The 26,243-nt window shown below is 42.5% G+C and overlaps 1 protein-coding gene across 3 annotated transcripts in view; it reads left to right on the top strand.

Annotated features, from left to right (window-relative positions):
- GUCY1A2 (guanylate cyclase 1 soluble subunit alpha 2) overlaps positions 1–26,243 on the top strand; it is a 237,455-nt gene that overhangs the window by 190,528 nt on the left and 20,684 nt on the right. Inside the window, exon 8 of one of the 3 annotated variants that reach the window (XR_008319186.1) lies at positions 17,012–17,366. The exons of 1 other annotated variant lie outside the window; for it this stretch is intronic. Coding sequence is in view for 1 of the 2 variants with exons in the window: in XM_053307939.1 (XP_053163914.1) it covers positions 17,012–17,219 (208 nt within the window). In the remaining variant the exon portion in view is untranslated. Of the gene's footprint in view, positions 1–17,011 lie in introns of all 3 variants that reach the window. One more of the 3 variants, XM_053307939.1, reaches the window with a different exon arrangement.

The following is a 26,243-nucleotide window of genomic DNA, read 5'->3' as shown; positions in this document are numbered from 1 at the left end:
ATTAATAATACAGGAGATACAGGGAGTGTGTGCTGCTCATGGTAGACTGCAGACTTCTTCCCATACTGAACAGTGTTCAGGAGAAAAATCAAGGCAAGGCAATGTGCATACCTGAAAGCAAAAGAAGAAGACCTCTTCCCTGCCACCCATATATGGAAGGAAAAGGAAGTCTCCATCCGTTTGGGGTGCATGCTGAAAATCAACCTAATTCAGACTAATTTACTAATTTAATCCTCCACTCCAGTGGTCTATATTGTATAACTACTTTATACAATCTGACCCTATGGGAAAATAGGGACATGTTGGCAGGCATAGTACTATAACTTACAAGCATGGCTTGTCCCCTTAGCTAAGCAGGATCCACCCTGGTTGCATATGAAAGGGAGACTTGAAGTGTGAGCACCGTAAGATATTCCCCTCAAGGGATGGAGCCGCTGATCTGGGAAATGCAGAAGGTTCCAAGTTCCCTCCCTGGCTTCTCCAAGATAGGGCTGAGAGGGATTCCTGCCTGAAACCTTGGAGAAGTCGCTGCCAGTCTGTGAAGACAATACAGAGCTAGATAGATCAATGGTCTGACTCAGTATATGGCCGCTTCCTATGTTCCTAATATATATTTCGTGTTTTAAATTGTAAAATACCCAAAGATTTTTATACAGGGCGGTATAGAATTGTGCTAAATAAATATAGTGGCTGAGATCCAGATTAATGTTTCATCTCCCTTCATGTGCTGAGAGGGAGGGGAAGAGGCGGAGAACTTCTCATTTGCAGATGGGGAGGCAGGTAGGAGAAGTCAGTAGTGGTGCAAGAAACACAGTTGCCACCTCCCAGTACCCATGGTCTCAGGAGTCATAGGAACATCTGAAGCTGCCTTATACTGAGTCAGGCAATTGGTCCATCTGGCTCAGTATTGCCTACACTGACTTGCAGAAGGTTCCAAGCAAGAGCCTCTCCCGGCCCTACCTGGAGATGCCAGATAATGAAACAGGAACCTTCTGCATGCAGGCAGATGATCTATCACTGAGCTATGTATCGATTTCCTAAGGGGAATATCTTACAGCAGATAGCGCTCACATGTAGTCACCCATCCAAATGCAAACCAGTGCAGACCCTTCTTAGAAAAGGGGACAATTCATGCTAAATACCTCACAGCCAACTATCCTCCCCTTGAAAAGAATCCGCCCTTTGTCCATGGTGGGGCTGCACCGAGAGCAGAGATTCTCAGCTCTTTTCCCCATGGACCACTTACAAATTGATTGACGTCTCAGTGAACTAATTAATAAAGGGTTTTTAGTTCTACAAATCAAGACACATAACTAATAAGTATTAGGAAATACTTTAATATAATAAAGTGCAGAGCAAATTGCAGATATTGATTTCCATACCATGCAGGGATCCGCGGTTCTGAGGGAGAGGCATCGTCACACTGCTGCAGTGAAGCTTAAAACATGTCCATGCTGCTTGCGGCAACAGAGCTGCTCCAGACCTACCAAGCGATGCATAAATGCAGTTGCAGCTGTACTCCCCTTGGGAATGATGGGAGTACCGTCACGACTGCATTTACATGCTGTTTAGTAGCTGAAGAGCAGCTCCACTGCCTTAAGCAGCATGGACGTGCTTTAGGCTCTTCGTCATAGAACAAAGCATGCCCCTGACTTACAGCTGCAGATTCCTGGGTGGTACAAAAGCCATTCTCAACTTTTCTGCAACTTCTCTGCAGGCCACTTGGAGAATCTCTGCAGTACAGAATATGATAGTAGCATTGGATGTAGGGGTTCCGTAATCAGTCGGGCTTCAAAAGAATAAAGCTCAAAGCGAGACTAAAAGGCTTTGGAGCATGGGAATATAGGAAGCTGCCATATATTGAGTCAGAGACCATTGATCTATCTAGCTCAGTATTATCGTCACAGACTGGCAGAGGCTTCTCCCAGGTTGCAGGCAGGACTCCCTCTCAGCCCTATCTTGAGATGCCAGGGAGGGAACTTGGAACCTTCTGCTCTTCCCAGAGCAGCTCCACCCCCTGAGGGGAATTTCTTACAGTGCTCTCACTTATGGTGTCTCCCATTCATTTGCAGCCAGGGTGGACCCTGATTAGCTAAGGGGACAAGTCATGCTTGCTACCACAAGACCAGTTCTCCTCTCTAAATTAGATAGATAGATAGATAGATAGATAGATAGATAGGAAAGTTAAATAAATAGTTATTTAAATAATTAACTAGATTAGAAAACAAACATAAGATGGATCATCTGGAATATATGCAAAAGCATCTAGAATTAGCACAGAAATTTTTTTAGATGTGAGGACGCACATAAGATGGAAATGTCACTGGCACATTTAAGGCTAAAGTGTATATGTATATATACACTAAAGTGTAAATGTATATAAATGTGTATAAACATACACATGTATATTTATGATTTATTCTACTCCAATCCCAGTATTGTTGGTTAATTTGCAACTGGACAATGAACAATGCGACAATGTCTGGGTCTCTCTTCTTTTTTACCCCATTACTAAAACCTCTCATTATTGCAATCAAATCTAAGGGGAAGGACCAATTTTGAGAAAGGACAGAACTGTTGGTGCTCCAGTTGTCAGCAAAAAGCAAAATTAAATTAACTGGAAGAAACCCCCTCACTACCACCACCAACCAACCTGGAAGAAATTAACAGTGGCAAACCCACCAAAGCGTCCTGCGTCTTAAACTAGGTTCAGGGAGTGTGTGCTCTTTTAGCCCCATTTTTCTGATCGTCTGCGAGCACCGGCTGCTTGCAACTGCATCTGGTAGTCTGCAGGGCTCCCAGCTGGCCACAGAGGAATCCCCAGAATGCACCACGCACTCAATGGTACATTATGGGGCAGCGCAATGTGTCCCAGCCTCCTGACCCTCCATGCTGCCAGAGAAGGCAGCTGCGCGTCTGGGTACGTGATCTCCACTCCCAGACCAGAGTAAATCATCGTCTGCAGGGAGGTAAGCTTTTTGAGGCTCCTTCCCCACTCTCCCTAGAGCCCTTTCTCTCCGATCGTGGGAAAGGGCTCATTGTGTTATTCAGAGAATTATACCTTCTTCCAGCAATGAAGCAAAAATTCTCCAAAAGAAAGGAGTCAACAGAGGTTGAAACATACAGGCCAATGTCTTGATTAAATATATATGTTCTAACTAGCATATTAGCTAGCAGACTTAATAATGCCATAAGTTGCTATATTGACTCAGACCAATCTGGCTTTATTAAATGTCAGAGCTAGACTAATGATATTAGATGGATGATAAATATCATTAATAATGCTGGCGTTACTACTTGCAATACTTTGTTTTTGGAAATAGCCAAGGCTGAGTGCTTTGAGTAATGGAGGCATTCAATCAGGGTTAATTGTGACACATGTATATTTATGATTTATTCTACTCCAATCCCAATATTGTTGGTTAATTTGCAACCGAACAATGCAACAATGAACAATGCAACAATGGCTGGGTCTCTCTTCTTTTTTTACCCCATTACTAAAACCTCTCATTATTGCAATCAAATCTGAGGGGAAGGACCAATGGAGAAGGAAGACTGGTGGCTTCTCTCCATAGAGAAGAGAAAGCCAAGGAGGAGGAGATGCTTGATAACTCCCTCCCTTCCTTTTTTCTGAGGCAGGGGCTCCCAGATTTGCGGGGCCCCCCCCACTTCAAGGTGGTATGGCGTGGTTCTGTCACTTAGATCCTATGCTCCTGGGAGTTCAAGCACAGCACAGAGACAAATCTGAATTATTAGTAATAAATGACTGACGTGGTATACAGTGGTATGGCACTGATGTGGCACATCATATTGGGGCTATTGCAGATTTATTCTATTCTATTCTATTCTATTCTATTCTATTCTATTCTATTCTATACCGCCCCTCCAAAAATAGCTCAGGGTGGTTTACAAAGAGAAATATTAAATAAGTTATTTATTTTTATTTTATTAAACAAACGGTACCCACATATACGCCTATGGGCTTATATGGACTTGTGTTTTGTGGATTTTAATCTGTGACTTTTTATATTGTTTTTAAATTTTGTACCCCACCTAGAGATGTACATATCAGGTGATATAAAAATATGATAAATCAATCAATTTCAAATGTTGGGTGAAAATGATATGGCTCACATGCGGGTCTTCTGCAAGTGGAAGGTGTTTTTGTATGAGCACAACTCTCCAATCCTGGAAGACTGGAATCAAGTATAGTGATAAGTTGAAATCCAACTCAGTGTTCACAGAGGCACTCTTAACCAATTTGGGAGAAAAGTGGCTCCCTTTTATTTCTTATGTTACCCATATACTCCACAGCAATACACGGGCAATAAATCACCACCTCTGCTGCTGCGTGTCTGTAAACCCCCATGGCACTGTTGCAGAACTGGGTAGTTCTGCTCAGTCTTAAAGCAGCGCAAATGCAGTTGCGTAACACGATGTCCATTGGGTGTTTGCGCAACTTTAAGATGGAGCAGAGGTGCTCTGTTTTACAACTGCACTGATGCAGGTTTATTCACATGGAGTGCTTTTCCACCCAAGCACACTGTGCAGTGTGTCAGTCTGTCATTTCATTTGGTTATGGGAGGGGGAAGCATTTATTTGTTAGGTTTATAGCCTGCTCTATCCCATAGGCTTATATGTGGGTACTGTTTGTTTAATAAAATAAAAATAAAAATAAGCATGGCAAAGGTAAACTCCTTCTGTATTCTACCAAAGAAAACCACAGGGCTCTGTGGGCACCAGGAGTCAAAATCAACTTGATGGCACACTTTACTTTACACCCCTCTGAGCTCCTCGGAGGAAGAGCGGGATATAAATGTAAAATAATAGTAATAATTAATAATTAATTAATAACAATCCTGTTTCCAAGGGGCTCACAATCTAAAAAAGAAGAAAAAGGTATCATAGGGGTTGGGCTATATCGGCTATTGGTCCTCCTCAGGCCGATGGAGGGGCTTTGCCTGTCGTATGAAAATAAAATAAAAATAAAAATTAGATATATTTTCTTTTGAAATATGTATTATTTCCATTGAATTGAATTATTATTTTTTTAATTTTTGAATTATTTTGAGTTATTGAATTGCACTTTTAAAAAGAAAAGAAAAAGAGAAGCAACAATAATAGGTCCGTTTTTAGAAAAAGCAGGGGAAAGTGTGTTTGGTGTCAGAGCATTTGGTAAACACATTTATAGGTTGCTGAGGTTGTATATCCATCCTCTGAAGCAATGTGGTTCATTCAAAACACACTGAAGGATTAGGATGGTTTTATGCAAAAATGTAAGCTCCCATATAATTTTTACAGCTGAAGGAATGGATTTTTGCTATCAAGCTGAAGGAGCCTCCAGTCTTACTCGGACTCAGCATAATACTTTGAGAACTGCAAGGTGCCTGGCAGGGACAGTAGGTGCCAACTCAACTAATCCCCAAGCAGATATTTGCTTATTTATCCCACGCTGCTCCTCTTGATGTAGCTTGTGCATTTCTGTATTTGGCACAGTGTTTGTGTGAGCCACTCACGGTCTTTGATGGTCTGTTTGCCTTTTATATGGATAGCATATCGACTGTGTTTTTCAGTGGCAAGAAATCCTCTACTGCACCAAACCAGCAACAGAAACTGCGCTTTAAGCTCCTTTTACAGTTGAATGAAAGATTCTTTCCCTCAACTAGCTTTAGAAATAAAACCTGCTGGAAATTCTTTTGAACAAAAAAGAGGCTTTATTGGTATCTTGTCGGGAAAATAAGGACCCTTGTAGAATTGTGAGTGGGGGGAAATGGTGTTTTATTTTTCCTTTAGCCAAGGGCTGTTTCTTCAGCTATATTACTGGAAAGCTCATGTTATCCTCTCTTGAAAACAGAGCTGGAAAACCGTGTCTGTGGCTCAGACACAGCTCCTGATGTTCTGCTTCTGATTCATTGGTGGATAAACAGTCTCACATACCGTACAGGGCAACTCGGGCAGCTGCAGCATTGCCGACACCCCTACATGTGTGTGAACACTCCTGATGGTGTTGTGGAACAGGGAAGTTCTGTTACAACATAAAGTTGCACGAAGTTGCATAAAGTTGCATGATGTGGCACCCGGCACTGTGTTGCACAAATGTGGTTGTGCAACTTTACGACAGAGCAAAAGCTGCCCTGTTCTGCAGCACCATTGATGGCATTTTCACACACACACACACACACACACACACACACACACACGGACACAAGTGATTTGTTTGTTTGCTTGTTTGTTTGACATATTTGTATACCACCTACCTCCAAAGTCTCTAGGCAGTTTGTATACCACCCGCTACCAGAATGGGTGATGATGCAAGCATCTGCTTTACCCTGCATGGTATTTAGGAACATAGGAAGCTGCCATCTACTGAGTCAGACTATTGGTCTATCTGGCTCAATATTGTTTTCACAGACTGGTAGCGGCTTCTCCAAGGTTGCAGGCAGGAATCTCTCTCAGCCCTATCTTGGAGATGCCAGTGGCTCCATCCCCTGAGGGGAATATCTTACAGTGCTCACAGGTGGTCTCCCATTCAAATGCAACTAGGATGGACCCTGCTTAGCTAAGGGGACAAGTCATGCTTGCTATGACAAGACCAGCTCTCCTCTGAGAGAACAGTTGAGCTAACCATTCCAGATCTAAAACACAATTAACCCAGTCCATTTCCAGGCCCAATTCAGAATGCCCTAAATGGCTTGGGACCAGAGAGAGTGCCTTGTCCGATATGTCCCTGCTTGGACCTTAGGATTTTCTTTGGAGGCCCTGATCTGAATGTCCCTGTCAAAAGAGGCGAAGCGAGCGGCTACTAGGGAGAGAGCCTTTTCAATGGCAGCACCCCATTTATGGAATAGCCTCCCCAGTGAGGTTCTCCTCACACCATCAGTTTGTTCTTTTAGATGCCAGGCGAAGAGCTTTCTGTTCACTCAGGCTTGTTTTAAATATATTTTTAAAAACAATGTTTTAAAATTATTTTGTATTGTATTTTACATTTTTTGTTGTGATCTTTGTCTTGTTTTTAGGGATGTGCAAAACGTTTTGGGCACAGAACGATCTGTGCCCGAAACAGCGAATTTCGGCTGATTCGGGGCCGAACCGAATCACCCACGAAAAGATCCGAGAAATTTCGGGCACGAGTCGAATCACCCGAATTTCGGGCCTGAAAATTCGGGTGATTCAGACCTCCATTTTTTTGCCTTCTTTCCCCCCATCCGTTTTGAGCTATGATGTCTATTTGAATTTCCCGCCTTTTTGCATCCCATTGACTTCAATGCAAAAAGGTTGGATGTGACGTCTGCTTGAATTTCGGGTGCCAGGGGCAAAATAGTGGGGTGGGGTGGTAGTTCCTAATGGGTGGAGGTTACCACCCCAATTGCAGAGGGATTGGGCAAAGGGCTGATTTTTGGTGAATTTCTGAAGTTTTAGTGTCTTTGGGGCAGATAGGGGCATAACGTGGGATCTGTGCCAAAAGGGTGGGGTGGGGTGGTAGTGCCTAATGGGTGGAGGCTACCACCCCAATTGCAGAGTGATTGGGCAGAGGGCTGATTTTTGGTGAATTTCTGAAGTTTACGCGTCTTTAAGGTTTTCCCCATGAAGGGTGTATCGCTTCACGTCGGGGGGGAAAGGGGTGTCCTAGAGTGGGGTGGAGTTGGTGGTAGTGCCGGGTTGGGGCAAGGAAGCTACCTGAATTTTTTCAAAGGATTTGGGCAGAGGGCTGATTTTTGGTTAATTGTTGAAGTTTTCGTGTCTTTAAGGTTTTTCCTCATAAGTTATAATGGAGCTTTCATCAGCCCCATAAGTGCACTTAGGGGGTGCTGGGGTGGCCCAGAGCGAGTGGTGGTGTAGTGCACATAGGGTGCCAACCCCCATGGGTTTCTAACCCATGGGGTACAGGGTTCTGTTGTTTCTGAGGTTTTCTGAGTGTGGATTCTACGATAGCAAATGAGATTTTCAATGAGACACCACGAATCCACTCTAATTTGCTATCATAGAATCCACACTCAGAAAACCTCTGAAACAACAGAACCCTGTACCCCATGGGTTAGAAACCCATGGGGGTGGTTGGCACCCTATGTGCAGTACACCACCACTCTCTCTGGGCCACCCTAGCACACCCCAAGTGCACTTATGGGGCTGCTGAAAGCTCCATTATAACTTATGAGGAAAAACCTTAAAGACGCGTGAACTTCAACAATTCGCCAAAAATCAGCCCTCTGCCCAAATCCTTTGAAAAAATTCAGGTAGCTTCCTTGCCCCTACCTGGCACTACGACCAACCCCACCTGGAACTAGGACACCCCTTCCCCCCCCCCCCCCGATGTGAAGCAACACACCCTTCATGGGGGGAAACCTTAAAGATGCGTAAACTTCAGAAATTCACCAAAAATCAGCCCTTTGCCCAATCCCTCTGCAATTGGGGTGGTAAGCTCCACCCATTAGTCACTACCACCCCACTCTTTTGACCCAGATCCCACGTTATGCCCCCTATCTGCCCCAAAGACACTAAAACTTCAAAAATTCACCAAAAATCAGCCCATTGCCCAATCCCCCTGAAATTTGGGTGGTAGCCTCCACCCATTGGGCACTACCACACCACACCACTATTTTACCCCTGAGACCCGTTTTTTAACCGGATTCAGATTCGGATTTAATCCGAATCCGAACCGAATCAGGGGTGATTCGGGTAGCCCATATTCAGGCACAGAACAGAATGGGAGTGATTCGGTTCGGGTCCCGAACCGAATCACCAAAACCCCAAATTGCACACCCCTACATGTTTTATGTGTTTTATTGGATTTTTTTGATGTGTTGTGAGCCACCCAGAGAACAATTTGTTATGGGGCTGCTAACAAGTGAAGAAGAAGGAGAAGGAAGGAGGAAGAAGGAGGAGAAGGAAGAAGAAGAAGGAAGAAGAAGAAGACTTTATTTTATTTATTAATACAGCCTTGTATACTATAATGCATTCACTTTTAAGCACAACTTCTCTTTCCTAATTTAATTTTGCAATTCAGTAAGAAAAAGTGAGCTGAAATGTTTACCTGTTGAGGTTTTCAGAGCTATGTTCCCTTTTAACTGGCATAGAAGAGCCTTTCCATAAGCGTTTTAAACAAAAATACACGCTTACAGTTTATTCTGAGTGTTCTTCTCATGCTAACGCTCATCTAGCACAGGTAATATGATGTTGTGGTTCACAAAAGAAAGTGGAAAATAGCCTGTGTTGCGGCAGGGGTGGGAATATGAATACGAATAATATTTATATACTGCTTTTCAAGAAAAGTTCCCAACGCGGTTTACATAGGTATGAATAAATAAAAAGAATAGTTGAAGAGATACTCAATTAATTTCTGGTTCCAGAATTCAAACCTAGATTGGAACTTATCATATGCATTACCAAATCTAAGAAAGGACACCTTATTCAACCAGGAATGTGACATAAGAGTTCTGATTATATTATATGCAGATAGAAGCCCAGATGTCTATATACAGATGTCTATATACTTGTACATGTGCTTGTGTGAATGACACACAGATGTACAGATGTCTATATACTTGTACATGTGCTTGTGTGAATGACTGTACATGAGTTCATTTTAAAAGTGAACTTGGAAACAGGCCCTTCAAATGAATGGAACAGACAGGAGGTGTACGTCTGTACCTGCATTCAACATAATGTGTGAATGACTACCTGGGTACAGCTCTGGACCTTGGTACACAGTACACTCGTATGAGTGTTGAACATAACATGTGAAGGGGCTTATAGTCAGTGTGAATGAAGCAACACTGGTACTGACTTCCCTAAGATATGCTTTAATTCCAAATCAGGGTCTGTTTCAAAAAATAAGATTCATTTCCTCACTCCTTATCTTGACTGAAAGGACTTTGGACTGCAGCAGCAACCCAGATAAAATAAAGGCAGGTGGTGAAATCGTCAGTCTCTCTTTTCTGTCTAATCACCTCAAATCGGTGTCTACCCTTCCCTCAGTCTGCCTCCTTTTACCATCCTTATCTCTACCCAACCAGTTTGTCCTCAATCTGAGCCTCCCGCCTCCACTACCGTCTGCCTCTAAAGTTGGGAGAGCTCTGCTTTGCATGCAGGCATTTGGGGAGCCATGAAACAGAGCCTGTGGAGACACTTGAAGATGCCCCTATTCACCTGGGCATTTGGCCTTTAACTGCTTTGTTGCTATCTGATGATTTTAATGTTTGCTGCTGGTCTTGTCTAGAGCATCTTGGTCTAGAGCAACTAGGTTTCAAGTTCCCTCCCTGGCTTCTCCAAGATAGGGCTGAGCGAGAGTCCTGCCTGCAGCCTTGGAGAAGCTGCTGCCAGTCTGTGAAAACAATACTGAGCTAGATAGACCAATGGTCTGACTCAGTACATGGCAGCTTCCTATGTTCTATTGATAATTTAATTATATGTTTAATTGTACGTTTTTAAATTTGATGTTTTTAAACTGCTGTACATTCATCATCGTCGTCATCATCGTCATCTTTATTTGTTAGCTGCCCCATAACAAATTATTCTCTGGGAGGCTTACACCATAACATTAAAACATGAAATAAAAACACACAACAAATTAAACCATAACAGACAAAAAAAAGTGTGGGGGGGAGGTGGAATACAAAATACAAAACAAAACAATTTAAAAGACATTTAGGACAGAAGGGAGAGAGGTAGAGAAGGAAGGAAGACCACTCCACTGCAGCCATAAAGATTATCTTTAGTATTTTCCTGAAGGAAAAGTATTAAATTAAATGCAAAAAAAGCTGCATATAGGACAGTTTGATACCTTCAGTTTAGCTTCTATTTAAGTTTGCTTCAGGAAAGGACAAGAAGAAATCCTTTTGTTCCAGCGTGGTTGCTCGTTGTGGTAGAAACAGTCTTTGACTGTGGAGAACTGTTCACTGTTAAATAACAGACAACTGTTATTGCCTTGAGGAGAGCAGGGACTTAACCTGAGGGAGGAATTGTGAAGAGAGAAACATTCAAATTCCACGGAAATTAAAAAGAAGCCATAGCTTCTATTCAACTTCATCTTCCACCACCACCACCACACAGAGAAGGGCACAGATGTGAAGAGTGACAACACACTCCACATTCATCTTGCTTCTGCACAACAGTGCCATATGAAGCTTTGTATGCACGTCTTTCTCTTCATGGTGGGGGAGTGCGAAACAGCTGTCACATACAAAGCACAGGTGTTCAGCCCATCCTATGGCTCCTGATGGGTTCTTGTTTTCACTTCAGGAAAGGACACGAATACATCCTTTTATTCCAGTGTGGTTACTGAATGTGGTGGGGGAAAGTCTTAGATTGAGGAGAAACTGGCCAGAACAGAATCTCGAGGAGAGCAGGGATTTAAACGGAGGGAAGAATTGTGAAGAGAGGAACATTTAAATTGGATCTGTGAGGAGGAGAAGCAGAAAACAGATTGGAGGTCTAATTGCCTACCTGAATCTTGGCTGGTCTTGCAGACAGGCAAACACGGTGATGCAAACCTGCATAGATGCTCAGTAGTAAAGGTGGAGGGCAGGATGGGTAGAAGATAAATGGACCAGAGAGGGATGTCTCAGCCCTGCTTGCTAATTATAGAGAACGGATTTTACTACTATGCTGCATTCATCTGTCAGCAATCTATGAAGGAAACATTGGCCGAGTTCCACCTACTTCACAAAAGGAATATTACACTTCTACATAGCCCTGAGCTATTTGTTTTCTTATGATGCAAATATGCCCTATCCACCCCCAGCACAGTACCTCCAGTGACTGTTGCTGGTATCTATCTTATGTTTCTTTTTAGATTGTGAGCCCTTTGGGGACAGGAATCCATCTCATTTACTTATTATTTCTCTCTGTAAACCGCCCTGAGCCATTTTTTGGAAGAGCAGTATAGAAATCAAATAAATAAATAAAATAAATATTCCGGAATTTATTTATTTTTAAGAACATATTTCATATTTATGCATTCCAGGTTTTCTTGTAGTCCATTGCCTTTAAATATATATATATATATCAAAATATTTCAGCAGCTTTTCTTATAAGACTATTTTAAAATGTTCTGGATTTTTTTTTAAAAAAGATCTCATGTTTATACAGTCCAGGCTTAGTTTATTAGCTTTATTTATTGGAATATTTCAGCAGCCTTTCTTTTGACACTATTGTAAAATCTCCTTAAAGTTCATGTGGGGCCATACTAAACATGAGAGCAAAGCAACAAAATATTTCACATAATTACAAATATGAATATGACAAATATTTATATGCTGCTTTTCAACAAAATTTCCAAAAGTGGTTTACATAGATATAATAAATTAAATGGCTTCCTGGCCCCAAAGGAGTCACAATATTAAAAAGAAACATAAGATAGACACCAGCAACAGCCACTGGAGGGATGCTGTGCTGGGGATGGAGAGGGCTAGTTGCTCTCCCCCTGCTAAATAAAGAAAATCACCACATTAAAAAGGCCCCTCTTAGCTGAGTTAGCAGGGAACAATTTCTGGTGCTACACAGCTTGGGACCCAGTTTCCTGAAGGGGCTTCTTTTCCCACATCATCCTGCCTGTAGGTTCAGTTCATCAGAGTCCCTCTCTGGGTGCCTCAGACTTCAAAGGTGAGGTGGGTGCTGGTTGGCCTTCTCAGGTGTGGTGCTAAGCCTTTGTGATGCTTCCCACAGAGAGAATTTCCTGGTGCCTACTCAGATATCATTTCAGCACTATTTCCCCCGGCCTGTAACTGAATTCTAAATTACTGTTCTTCTATTCCTTTGATTTGTTGTTGTTGTTGTTGTTAAATATTATGCATACATTGCTGCAGTTTTATCATTGCTTCATTGATTATTCCTTTGTATGTCCATAAGTTAGCGGCTTTGGAGATCTGTAAGTCAATAAGCAGGCTAAAAGTTTTATTAAAAATAATTAAATACATAAAATTCAGAATATGGAAGTGAACTGACTAGCTGTAGCAACTGAATATTGTTTCTAGAAGTCAACGAATGTGTTCTAACTGAGGTGAAACTTCTGACATTAGAAATGTGCTTCATCATTGCCTACTCTTCATTTTGCTTAATTATGTTCCCTTTGTGTTCACCTCAATGTTGGTACTCAAAAGATGGATTGGGAGTAACCACAGTTCATAACACCCCTGCCAGTGGTCACACAATTGTTAGCGATTGCCATTTGGAGATAAAGGCACTAAAAGAAATCACTTCTGGATCCAGGAAAATTAATATGTAGATGGTGAACAGAACGACAATCCAAATTTTAGTCTACTTAATATTGCATTTTGAAAGCGCTTGTCAAGATCTTAAATGCTTTGGATCAGGGGGCCATCTTCCTCATTAAACAAAGCCAGGAACCACAACCATAAAATGCATTAAAGGTGACAATTCAAAAGCAATTGTCATTTTTAACATTTATATTTATAATTAGAATGTTATTATTCTGTGGGGTGGGGATACTTAGAGCCATAAAAGTCGAATGAAACAAAAGAAAATAACCAATGCCTATTTCTACATCAGTCATATCAAATGCACTGCTAGTTTCATCGAGAGATACTTTTTTACCATCCCAAACAAACATCAAAAGTGCTATTATTCAATGACAGCTATCTAATGATCCATTGCAGTTTATATGTAAAGTATAAAACAAATAATTAAAACTTAACAAAGAGGAGAATCACCAGCTGTCATATCTATTGTTTAAACATGTATCAGTTGATTCACAAATACACATCCCTCAGGGAACAAAATCCTTTGTTAAAAGTATTGAAAGAAAAGTCCTATAATATCTTCTTTATATATAAATATCTTAAATGTACCCATTGCTAATCCCATGCATGGCAGCTCTCGCAAGAGTTTGCGAGCAGCTGTCGGGGGGGGGGGTAGCGACGGGCACAGGGGAGAAAACAGTGATGACGGTAGGCTAGAGGAGGCAGCCAGCTGGCAAGAAAAAGCACGGCCGGCCAGCAGGAGTAAGTGGCGGGCTGGAGAAGGTGGCAGGCCAGCTGGCCGGCGAGGGAAAGCGCAGCTGGCCACCGGGAGGAGGAGGCCAACAGGAGGAGGTGGCCAGAGGGCAGAGGTAGCCAGACGGCTGGCTGGAAAAAGTGTGGCTGGCGGGCAGGAGGAAGCAGCTGGCCTGCCAGCTGGCCGGCAAGAAGTGCGGCCAGGCGGGTGAGAAGACAGCAGGAGTGGGTGGGTGGTGTCGGGCTGACCAGCCAGTGGAAGCAGTGAGTTGGTGGGCCGAGGTGGCCAGCGGCAGGGTGGGCAGCCGGATGGCTGGCTGGCCAGCCAGGAAAATAAGCAGGGGTAGGGGAGAGATAATGGCTGAGGCAACTAGAGGCACAGATAATCTGTTCCTGGCCCAACTAGTATATTAATAATATTATAAGCAAGATGCAATTAATATTCTTATCTAGTCCTAAAGAAGTTTCCAGATAACTACTTCATGGACATTTTTCTTGCAATGAACAGCTCTTTTTGCAGAGAGTGGAGAAAAATAAAAATGGATTCCCGTTCTCCCTCTTTGTGCACCAAACTGTGAGGCAACTAAACTGAAGGCCCCCCTGCCTGAATGCAGCTCTGGTCTGATTGGTGGATCACTATGATCATGACAACCATTATGATGTAATTCATGAAAAAATAATAAATTTAAATTGAATAATAATTCAATTTAAAAAATAATTGAGAACTCTTTGGAACCTGGGAACTCTTTGAGACAGGGAGCCAATTTTTTGTTACATTTCTTTTGCTATGGAAGCCACGGTAAAAATGTTTTTCTTTTTGTTGTTACTGAAAAGCAGTATATAAGCCTTCTAAATAAATAAAAATTATGCCCTTTAACCAGAAAATCTGAATAAGAGCTCTAGTTGTTAGAAAACTGGACACCCGGCCCATATACATGGAAGTGATACTTTTTACTTCTGATTTCTGCATAGTTTGTCCCTGGGTATTTTTCCAAGTTAAATTGACATACTTCATTGAGTTCTGCAGTATCATGTCTTCACATTTAAAACAAACAGTAGTAAATCTGAAATAAACAGATAAATAGTAAATCTGAATGGGTATAAGCCTTATCTGAGGATCACCACAGCTCTCCTCCTCAAGCTCGAAGATAGATTGGAGCTACTGCTTTGTATGAGTCAGCTGAGAAAAAATAACATAAATCTGTTGTTGATTGGAAGAATCTAACAGCCTTGCCTTCGGTTAATAAATTTGCTTTTCCTATCACTGTGTCACATCATCTTCACTCTACAGCAGCCCATATTTCTTTCAATAACATTCAACTGGATTTTCTCCGGTGCAAATAAGGGAATATTCTATCATATTTTACAAAGCAGTAAAATGTTTTATCTGTCTTTTATTTCTGCAGAGCCAGCTGGAAGTCTGAAAGACATTTCCTGACCACAAATAAGTTTAGACTAATGCCCTTCAGAAAGTCATGGTTTTCATCATAGAAGGCCAGACTAACGTACTTACTACACATGTTGAGTAATATTTTCTCTAGCGAGTAGGCCCATTGGCACATGTAGAAGGTGCCATTTGGAAACTGTGTGAGTGCATGTGTGCATGCACCAGTTTGCAACATGTCAGCAGGATGGGGACCAGTTAGCACCAGGCTTGATTCCCAATGGTTGCAGGCACCAGAGATGGGGGCCAATTTAGCTACCTTGCCAAGTGGTATCCCAGAGTGCACTGTTTTACTTTCTCCTACATAAGTGAATCATTACTATCATGGACTTCCAGCAGGGAGGAGAAAGGGGGCAGTTGCCCACTCCCCACGGATTAATGTGGAACAATTTACACATTTTTGTGCGTGTGTGTGTGTGTGTCTATATTTTCTCTCTCCTAGGCATACCCGTTGCTAATCCCATGTGTGGTAGCTCTTGCGAGAGTTCGCGAGCAAGCTGCCAGCAGGGGAAGAGGAAAGCAGCAGAGCCAGAGGCCAGGCAGGAAACAAAACAGAGGTGGGGGGACAAAATGGCAATAGCAGGGACAAAATGGTGGCAGTGGGGGGACAAAATGGCAAGTTTAGGGGGCGGGCGGGAAAAAATGGCGGCAGGGGCAGGTGGGGGGAGAAAATGGCGGGTGGGGTGGGTGGGGGGAGAAAACGGCAGGCAGGAGGGCAGGCGGAGGAAGAAAGTGGCGGCGGGTGGGCTGGGAAAGAAAGCGGCAGCGGGCAGGGGAAACTAGAGGCGGAGATGCTCTGCACCTGGCCCAGCTATATCTGCTGTCCCATCACCCCAGGAAAATTCCTGTGGATGCCAATGATTGCTATTTTCTCCCAGTCTCTGTGCTTGGGGTCAGTGTTGTGGAAGGGACAAAATTTTCTTTTCCAAACCTGACAGTTCTTCATGAACCTCACTGCCTATTATGTTCATCAGGAGAGTCCAATTGCAGTTACCATCAGTTCGTTTGGTGATGACCCAAAACTGGAGCTTCTCTAGGGCTGCCCCAGAATACACTCCGGAACACACTCCCAAATGAAACGAGATTCTCCACATCTCTGGTTGTCTTTACATTACTTTTGAAAACACACCTGTTTTATCAGGTTTTTAGTTTATGATATTTTGAAGTTTTATTGATGGTAATTTTAATTTGTTTTAGGTGGTTTGGGGGTTTTAGTTGTTTGGTTTAAATTGTAAAATGCCTTGAGATTTTATATATGGTGGTAAATACAGATACGACAAATGTTTGTATACCGCTTTTCAACAAAAAGTTCCCAATGCAATTTACATATATATAAATAAATGCATACATAAGATGGCTCCCTGTTATTAAATAAAATAAATGAAAGAAAGTAATAGTGTATGTTCAGGGACACTAGGGTGTCTGGGAACTGGCTGGGAAATCTGAGAGTTGCAGCCCAACAGCTTCTGAGGCCCCAAGGTTGGGAACCACAGTTCTGGAGAGATGGGAAAGAAATTTTCTCAACCTCAGACATCTGCTTGAATTTCCTAAGAAAGGCCCATGTCACAACTGAAAATCATAACTCAGTGAAGACCTCTTCTTATGTCTTTCTCCCTAGGCTTCTGAAAAAGGAAGAAAACTTTATCTTCATCCCTCGGTCCCGTGAAGAGCTTCCAGACAACTTTCCAAAGGAAATCCCTGGGATTTGTTATTTCCTGGAGGTCAGAACTGGTCAGAAGCAGCCAAAGTCCTCCGTCACATCTGCCAGAGTGCGAAAGATTTCCTACAACATTGGCACCATGTTCCTCCGGGAAACAAGCCTATGAGGCCCTCTGCAGATCAAAGACTCATCAAAAAAGCACAAGCCCAGAACTGGGTCATGACAGGAGAGAGGAGATTCTTTCTGTTTCACTGCATTGTTCCAAGCAAGCAGTAAAGCTCCATGAAATGTCAGGCAATAATTCTTTTTAAAGGTGGGTGACTGCTGTCAAATTGGTAAGGGGAGGGCACAGGGATTAAAAAGAAATCAAATTAAACAAAATACTTCTCCACTGCCACTGCTGCCGTTGGTCATAAATGTCAATGTGGTAAAAAAAGAAATCCTAATTAAGTTGCTGTTCCACGAAGGGTTGAGTCTCCTTTAGATGGTCAATTGAAATAAATGGAGTGGTTGCTAAAGCGCTTCATTCTGTTCAGAAATTGGTGGATGGTATCTTTTGAGAGGTGTCATGTCTCCAGGTGGCTTAAGCATCCTTCATCCATGCCGATAGAACTGTTGTAAGCCCCTTGGACATGCACCTGTAAAATGCATGTATGTCCCAGCAGCAGTACTTGATGGGTTATGCCCTAAATTTACACCAGCTAAGCAGGCAATTCTGATCATTATGCATTCATACAATTAATCGTGTTATTAAGTAAGATTAAGAATGGTTCTGTTTTGGTTTGTTTGGGGTTTTTTTTTTTTTTTTAAACATGTCATACAGATACTGTAGAGAGTGGCTGACATCCAGACTAAAACAATGTGTTACTGCAAACACATTGCACCTGTACAAGAATGTTGTGCCTAGTATTGTGCTGGTGCAGCATGGTGTGCTTGCACAATCTATGGGATGCCTCCTTCTGCGAAACCCATTCCTCGGTCCATAAAAGTTGCAGGGAAGGATGCAAAGCTATCCACTATCCTTCTTGTGCTAGTACAATGCTTACACAAGTAGACTGAGAACACAAGAGATTGCACAACTTCAAGCATTTGCTCAGCTGTGTGACCAACTTGAGCTTGTGCATCCTTGTGTGTTGTGCTAGCACAGTGTTAGTCTGGAGATCAACCATTATTTATAACCTTCCTGGCAGGAGGAATTGTAATTCAGTGTATAATATTGTAGGGATTTTACCTATTTTTTATACATTTCACTTTCTGGACAATTAATATTCTACACACTGTAACAAACATGTGGCTAGTCTCCTACTTTTATGCCATCTATCTCGCTCAGAGCTAATTCTTCTTCTTGTCATTCAATTGATAAGAAAGGCCATTTTGCTTGGGCTCTGCAAAAACCATACTCTTGTAAATTTTCTTGTTCTGACAATTAGGTGTTTATGTCTTGCATATCTAAAATGATGTTCAGTATTTGCCCTGTTAATCATGTTTGTCCATGCATCAGAACAACGCAAGGAAAAACTGTGATTACCATTCTCAGTTACTGGTGCATTGCTTTAAGTCAATACTCTACAGCCTGGTCTGACCTGAGCCTCTGGTCACCCTTGGTAGAGCCCCAACTATCTAACTGCTTATGGGCTGTACATGTCAATCTTGTTAATCGCGGTACCACTATTTGCAGTTCCGTGTATCCATGGTCACCTAATTGCTACCTAACCTCATTATCCACAGATACAAAAGGGTTAAAACCCACGTATCCGCAGTTTCAGGATGGCTGGAAATGAACTCGGAGGTCATTTCAGGCTGCCATTTTGTGAAGGGGGACCATTTTGTGGCTCATTTGGTTAAAAAAAGCATCTTTTCCCATAATATTTCATGGGGAAATGGGGCATTTTGGATGAGGAGGTGCATTCCTGGACAGCTGGAGACCCATGGAGCATAGTAGGGCATTTGATTTTGCTTTCTCCCACTTTTTTGCTGTTTTTTTTGCCCATTTCCCAGCCTCCAGGAACCTAACCACCCGCCACATTCCCATTGCCACAATCCCCATTATCCACGGTTGTAGCGGAGAATGGAACCCCTGCGGATAACAGGATTCACCTATATCAGGAGCCTTATCAGATATGCTTGTGAAGCAACTGATCTTCATTGGGTATGGTATCATATCATACCTGGAAAGCGGATGGTTCAGCATCATGACCTCATAGTGCTCTGTCCTCCCAGATTGTCATGAACCATCAAGTAGGTAAAAGTGCAGCCCCTTGTACTGTGCATTAATTAATCCAGAATATCTACCATCATTGGTTTTGTATTTACAGTTATGAACACCAGCTGACATCCTGACTAATGAAGCACTGATGCAACGGGAGAAGCACTAGTGTAACACCAGTGCTTCTAAAGAGTTCCTGCAACAGTACTATTGTGAGTGTGTGGGATTCCAACTATCCTCCCCTTTCCCTGGAAGCCCTTTGTGTATCCCGAAAATATATCCCTGAGGGCTGTTTGGCTCTTGGGGACATGTTTGTAAGTAGCACAGAGTAATTCCTGGGGAAAGGGAGATCACTGAAATTCCCTCCCACCGCTGAGCTAGCAGTGGAGCTGAGTTAGTTGAACTTTTCAGAAGCACCGATGCTTCTCCCATTGCAGTGCTTTGTTGGGATGTCAGCCACTCATTTGATTCTCTAGTTATGTCTGTTGTTGGATTTTGAGAGAGGAGGGAAAGGACCAAAAAGTAATAGATTTGGTATATTGGTACAAGTCACTGCTTTACAATTTATCACAATTTTTAAAAGTAGGCCACAAAAATAAATGTCAAACTCTGAAATTTTGAAATCCTGGTCTTACACTTCAGAAATGTGGATGAATTTCAGATCTGAAACTTGTGTCCCAGGTCTACCTCTTATCATTCCTTAACTAACCTGACAAAGTATGACAGCAATCATAACACATAAGTAGTCCACATTAAGTGATACTGAGTATGTATACCTAGGCTGTAAGAAGATGGACTATCCTAGAATAGTACCATCGATTTTAACAGGACTACTTCAGAGTAAACAGTTTGAGGACTGTAGACTCAGTGATCATTGTTTTGAGCAGCGGGAACACTTGGTTTGCATACTTAGGTCCTCTCATGTCCATTCTTTTCATGCCCATCAATAATTAGTAATTTATTTTTATTTTTTTAATGCAGTATTTCTTTTGCATTTTACAACATTCACCTGGTTCTGTATTAGCAACATGTCATACTTTTCTCTCATGCCAAACCAAACCACAACATGCTTTGCAGAAGATGAAAACATACAGTTGGTTCTCTTTTAAGTCATATGGCTTTTTAAAACTCAAGCAAAGGGCGAGAGTCTTACATACTAACAAATTCCAAAGAAGTTGTGGTGTCAAGCCTGTTACGGGGGGGGGGGCAATAAAAAATCTCATGACACTTTAAAGACTCACAGATTTCTTGTGGCATAAGCTTTTGTGAACTAGAGCCCAGAGAGAGAGAGAGAGAGAGAGAGAGAGAGAACCTTATACTGTAAATGTGAGGCTCTACATTGACTCACTGTTTGAATGTACCATTTATATTCTTTTTCTTTTTCTTTTATTACAGTAAGATTACAGTGAATAAATATGATCAAGGATAATAATAATGCATGTGAATATAACTGATAAAAAGGGGAGGGGGAGAAAAAGAAAAACCCTTTAAACATAGCTTAAACATAATAAAATATTACCAATGCAGGACAAAAAGAGTGGAAATACAGGGGGGAAGTGTGTGTGTGTGTGTGTGTGTGTGTGTGTGCGCGCGCGTGTGTGTGTGTGTGTGTGTGTGTGTGTGTGTGTGTGTGTGTGTGTGTGTAAGGCTAACCAACCAAGGCTAACATTTCACGCTTCTGAGTTAGTCTTTAAGTCTTTTTACACAATGAATCTGTGAGTCTTTAAGAAGCCATAAGACTCTTTCTTGGGTTGCACAATGTAATTCAGCAGAATTCCAGTGGAAGCTTGATGACTTATGCCTGATATCCTCCTTGATACCTGAATGTGATGCTTAGAAGCATATTGTATTTCTCTAGTATTGTTTCCCTTGAGTTTTCTTGACAGTTAAGAGATGGCTGGCAAATCGCTTCCACAATGATACCTACAGTTGAATGCTAATTTGAACTGAACACTGCCTGTGTCTTACAGATGAGCAGTCAGGTTCCTCTTTGTACAGCAGTTCTGAAGCTAAAAAGCCTACCAGAAATTTAAGATGAAGTCAGAGGTGAACAGGGGAGGGGTGTGGGGATCTCTCCTTCACTGCAAAGAGTGGGCAGGTATAAGAATATGACTGCTTCATCTAGGATACATTCATATGTAGCAATGATTCGCAAAGGGTGAGCTGCAGACAGTTGTTGGACCTGCTTCCCAGCTTACTTGGTTCAGGCCACATTGTGCTTTGATTGGTCCGTAAGGAGGATGGATAAGGATAGACTGACCCAGTCCAGCCTCATCCCCATTAATGGATGGGAGACTTATTAAGACATATTGTGGTTCTGTGCTGAATCTTAGTTGACTCAATCTTTGTTATGTTTGCGGCAGGGGGGATGTCATCTTGATTTTAGGAGCTTCAGAATGAATGGGTTCAAACTTAACACAGAACCTGAGGTTCACATAACTTCATCCCACTACATCCCCATGTGAGTACCTACTTCCTTTATAGGTTACAATATGCCAGATTGTTTGCATGTCCAAAACCAGCAATCTCAGCATATTTTAACCTACTTGCTTCAGGAAAGTTGGTTTCAGATCTGAAGCAAATAGGTTAGAATATGCCAAGATTTGTGGGTTCGGATGTCATGACCAAACTCGGCAAATCCTAGCTTTCAAAGAAAGTAGGCATGCATGCAGGGGTTAGGAGGGGGAGTACATGCTCCTCGAGCTGAGGGAGGTAGCATGAACCTCGAGTTCTGTATTGTCTGAACGCAACCTGTGCCAAAATTTGAGAACCCCTGATAATGCACTGAATCATGTCACTTTAAAAGCCCTTTCTTGGAAACGTTGACCACTAGACAAAGAACCCTTTTATGCCAAACTCCTATTTGGAGGACTCGGCTATCTGTCAGCTTGTGACTCCTTGCAAACTGAAGGGTACTATTGTTCCTCGGGAGAATGGTTGGCTCAACAAGATCAAATAAAGGGGAACCAGCAGAGAAGATGTTCTGCCTACATGAAGGGTGTTGTTGCTGGAATCAGGCTCCCTATCTGTTACACCACCACTTTTCAGAACAAGCTACCTTTGCCCATGAATCTAAGATCATTTAGAATTAGAGGACCTGAATTGCTGTCCACCATGCACAAAGGCAAATCTGGGCCATACTGCCTTGGGCATTCTCAAGTGTGAACCGCCTAGAGCCTTGGAGTCAGGCAATATATAAATGAAATAAATAAATAATAAATAAAAAGTGAAAGCTTCTTGGCTGAAGCCTGCAGCCTGCTTTCATACTGTGCAGGATAGGAAGTATTTCATTGCCAATGTCAAGGCTACACCTTTGTGTTACATTGTGCTCCTGTAATATAGAGGATATCCCATTTTGTTTAGATTCTCACTTCCTTGGCATAGCAGACCAGCTCTACAAGTTCTATGTATCTGTATGCCTTCACCATGCAAACTAGCAGTATGTTATACTGTTCTCATGGACTTCTTGTATGACATTTGAGTCTGTAAGCTGGACTTGAGTCGTCATGGAGACAACTTTATTGTGGAATAGCTTCATTTCAAATTTAACTGTCTTCTTTGGTTTCTCAGCACCTAGCTCCTGGCCTTCCAGCACACATGCACAGATTCACAACAATGAAAACCATTATGATTATGGAAATCATTGGGACACTGGACACAATCCACTGAGCCTTACTGCTCTGCAGTGGGATTTGCATGGACCTCCAGCTCAACCCCCAGTTATAAATGAGGGATATTGCACAGCAACATTGCTTGGTGCATTGTTCCCATCGTTTTTTTGCCAGGTAGAGAGATTAGGCATACTAATTTATGTGAACAATAGTGTCCAGAAGGTACAAGCAATGTTCTGAATGAAAAGGCCGAACCACCACTTAGGTGTCTTTTCAACCAGCTAATTTATAGGAAGAGATGAATTCATAATCACCGAGATCAGTGCAAAACCTAAACAATTGATATGAGCATCTCCATGGAGATAATGACTGTGTTTGCAAATAAATCAGCTTGCCACACACAAGAAAGAATAGCTTCCCACTAAGAGCCTACAGATAGTGCTTTTTTTATAAGCATGTGCAAAGGTGAGACATCTTAAACATCCATATCAATTCAAACTACTGTGTTGCTTGCTTCCATGTTATGACAACTGAAATTTCTTTGGAGGCATATTTCTATAGTTTATTGTGTTATAAAATCTTGAGTGTGTTGTTAGGTGTATGTTTTATGCTGCCATAATTTCCCATTATTTCATATCTGGTGTAAAAAAAAAAAAAGGTATAGGCTCTTGCTATAAAGTCAAGAATGATGTGGGTTGTTTTCTTTAGCTAAACAGATGCCTGCAATCATATGAATCCATTCCTCCTCTATAGGGCTGTGTAAAACTGGGTAGGACAAGCATCCTCCTCAGCTTTGGGAGCTGTACACACTCCTGATTTTCAATCATGTGTGAGCAAACAACTAGGTAGGAGGTGGGAGAGTGGCCGTGCGTGAGAAAGGGGCTGTGTAGGGTAGCTTTTCCTTCTGCCTTGTTAAAATGCTGGGTACAAGAGCTAGGTAAGACAGCATCACCAGTGCAGTTCCTTTCTCACACCCGATTGTACTCCCTTCCTCCTACCTAGTTGTTTGCTCACATACACTCTGCTCCTGAAACTGAGTAGGACGCTTGCACTATCCAGTTTTTGATTGTGTGAATAGCTCTAATGTGCAGGACATTAGAAAGGAGAGAAGAGCTGGTCTTGTGGTAGCAAGCATGACTTGTCCCCTTAGCTAACCAGGGTCTGCCCTGGTTGCATATGAATGGGAGACTAATGTGAGCACTGGAATGAATGTGAGCACTGGAAGATATTCCCCTTAGTGGATGGAGCTGCTCTGGGACGGGCAGAAGGATTCAGGTTCCCTCCCTGGCTTCTCCAAGATAGGGCTGAGAAAGATTCCTACCTGCAACCTTGGAGGAGCCGCTGCCAGTCTGTGAAGACAATATTGAGCTAGATAGAGCAGTGGTCTGACTCAGTGTATGGCAGCTTCCTATGTTCCTATGACATCCCAGATTTGACAAAGTCAGGTTGCTACATGTTGGAAGATTGTGTAAGTTGAGAAGTCTGAGCAGACAGCAGTGAGGCAACATTTCCAAATGTATCATGGCCGCAGAATGAATGCAGAATGGCTATCGCACAGAGGGATATGCTGACAGGTCATCTTAACATCCTGGGTCAAAGGGCTCTGTAGGCAGCTTGTGGTGGCACCTGAATGCTCTCTGGTTGGGGGGACATCATCCAGGCTCAAGATTCTAGATGGATCAGGGTGGATTGAGTGTTGGTGGATGGCTCATTAGTTTTACCCTTGGATGTCATTGGATTAGATGGTCAGTTGATATCTTCCAATGCCATGATTCAGTGAGCTTAACTGAAAGTTGGTTGGGCACTTAAGCTAAAATCTCTGCTTGGTGAAAGGAATGCTTTGTATGTGTTGAAGCATAAGAAAGTGACGTGTTTGGTTTTTTCAGTTGCATGTGATAGCAGTGGCCAACATCCTAAGGAAGTCCTTGCAGAAGGAAGTTGTGCTAGCACAAAGTTGTTGTTTTACTGCTAGTGATGAGTGCCCCCAGCCTTCTGGTGAGTACTCAGCACCACAAAGTTCTACTCCCCAGAAGTCTCATTTCTGGGAAGGTAAGAAAGAGTAGGAAGCCATTTTGAGCAGTAGAAGAGGGCTCCCACTGTTTCTTGCCCTCTTTGTATCCCCATGCAAATGAAAGAAGACCTGCTTCTCTCCTAAGCCCTCTGCCTGTGTCTCAACAAGGGTTTGGGGGACAAGAGGGGGTTAGTGATAAGCACAAATAATGGCTGGCTACAAATCCTGAATCCTGGCTATAGCGCAAGAGTGCAGTAGCACAATTCCACAAGCCCCTGTTTTTAGTACGGCTGATCTTCTTGTGCTGCTACCACAACTTCTATGCAAGTTACACATGTCAGCAGTACCATATCAGCCAGTACCATGTGATTTCCATCTTTTCAATACAACCATAAGAGATAGATTTCTATAGAACGTGCTATACAGTAATAGAATGCTTTTGCTGCATACACATGAAATATATATCTTAGGAAGGGTTTATATAATGGCTTATTATTCATCATTGTACAGGACTTCCAGCATCTAAAATGCTATATCATCTTTATCCTGACAACAGCCCTGTAAAATGCTCTAGCCTGAGAGTCATTGGCCACCCAGGTGCTTTCCAGATTGCCCGCTCAACAGCGGTAAAATGCTTTGGCGTTGGGCAGAGCACATTGAAGCCGTAAATAAAGGCTGTTATGCAAAACCGCCTGCAGGCGGAGCAGTTGTGAATGGAGAAATACAACTATTTATTTGCGCCGCACATGCAATGTTATAAGACTGTAATGTGGCAATAAAATCTGAAAGAAGTCTTCAGAATATGAACAGCACCTTGCTGTCCGTGCAGGGACTGTGTTGTCACAACATAGGAAGTACGGAAGCACACTTTGCAGATCCGTAGTGACACTGTGGCAAGGGTTAACCTGGAAAGCGCCCCAATGAGGTTCGTATCTAAAGAGGGGTTTGAACCTTTGTCTAAACCCAATATTTCAGTTGCTCTACCAGATGGGCTCCAAGTATTTTCTGCTAAATTATTTCAAGTCTTCCTAACAAAAATATCTCCTCTAGCAGGTTTTAGAAATAAACATGACTCCTGTTGTGCCTTGACCCTTTTTTCAGGTACATAGGAAGCTGCCTTATACTGAATCAAACCATTGGTCCATCTAGTATCGTTTACACTGACTAGTAGAGGCACTCCAAGGTTTCTAGCATGTACCTGCAGATCCCAGGGATTGGACCTGGAACCTTCTGCATGCAAAACAGATGCTCTACCACTGAGACACAGCCCCTAGGCAGTGTTCCCTCTAACAGGAATTCCCAGATGTGATGGACTTGAACTCCCATAATCCTCAGCCAAAGGCCACTGCACCTGAGGATGTT

The sequence above is a fragment of the Hemicordylus capensis genome, chromosome 3 (genome assembly GCF_027244095.1).
Source record: "Hemicordylus capensis ecotype Gifberg chromosome 3, rHemCap1.1.pri, whole genome shotgun sequence".
In the NCBI taxonomy this organism is placed as follows: domain Eukaryota; kingdom Metazoa; phylum Chordata; class Lepidosauria; order Squamata; family Cordylidae; genus Hemicordylus; species Hemicordylus capensis.
Note: the sequence above shows the minus strand (reverse complement) of the source record. Positions and strands in the feature narration are given on the sequence as shown.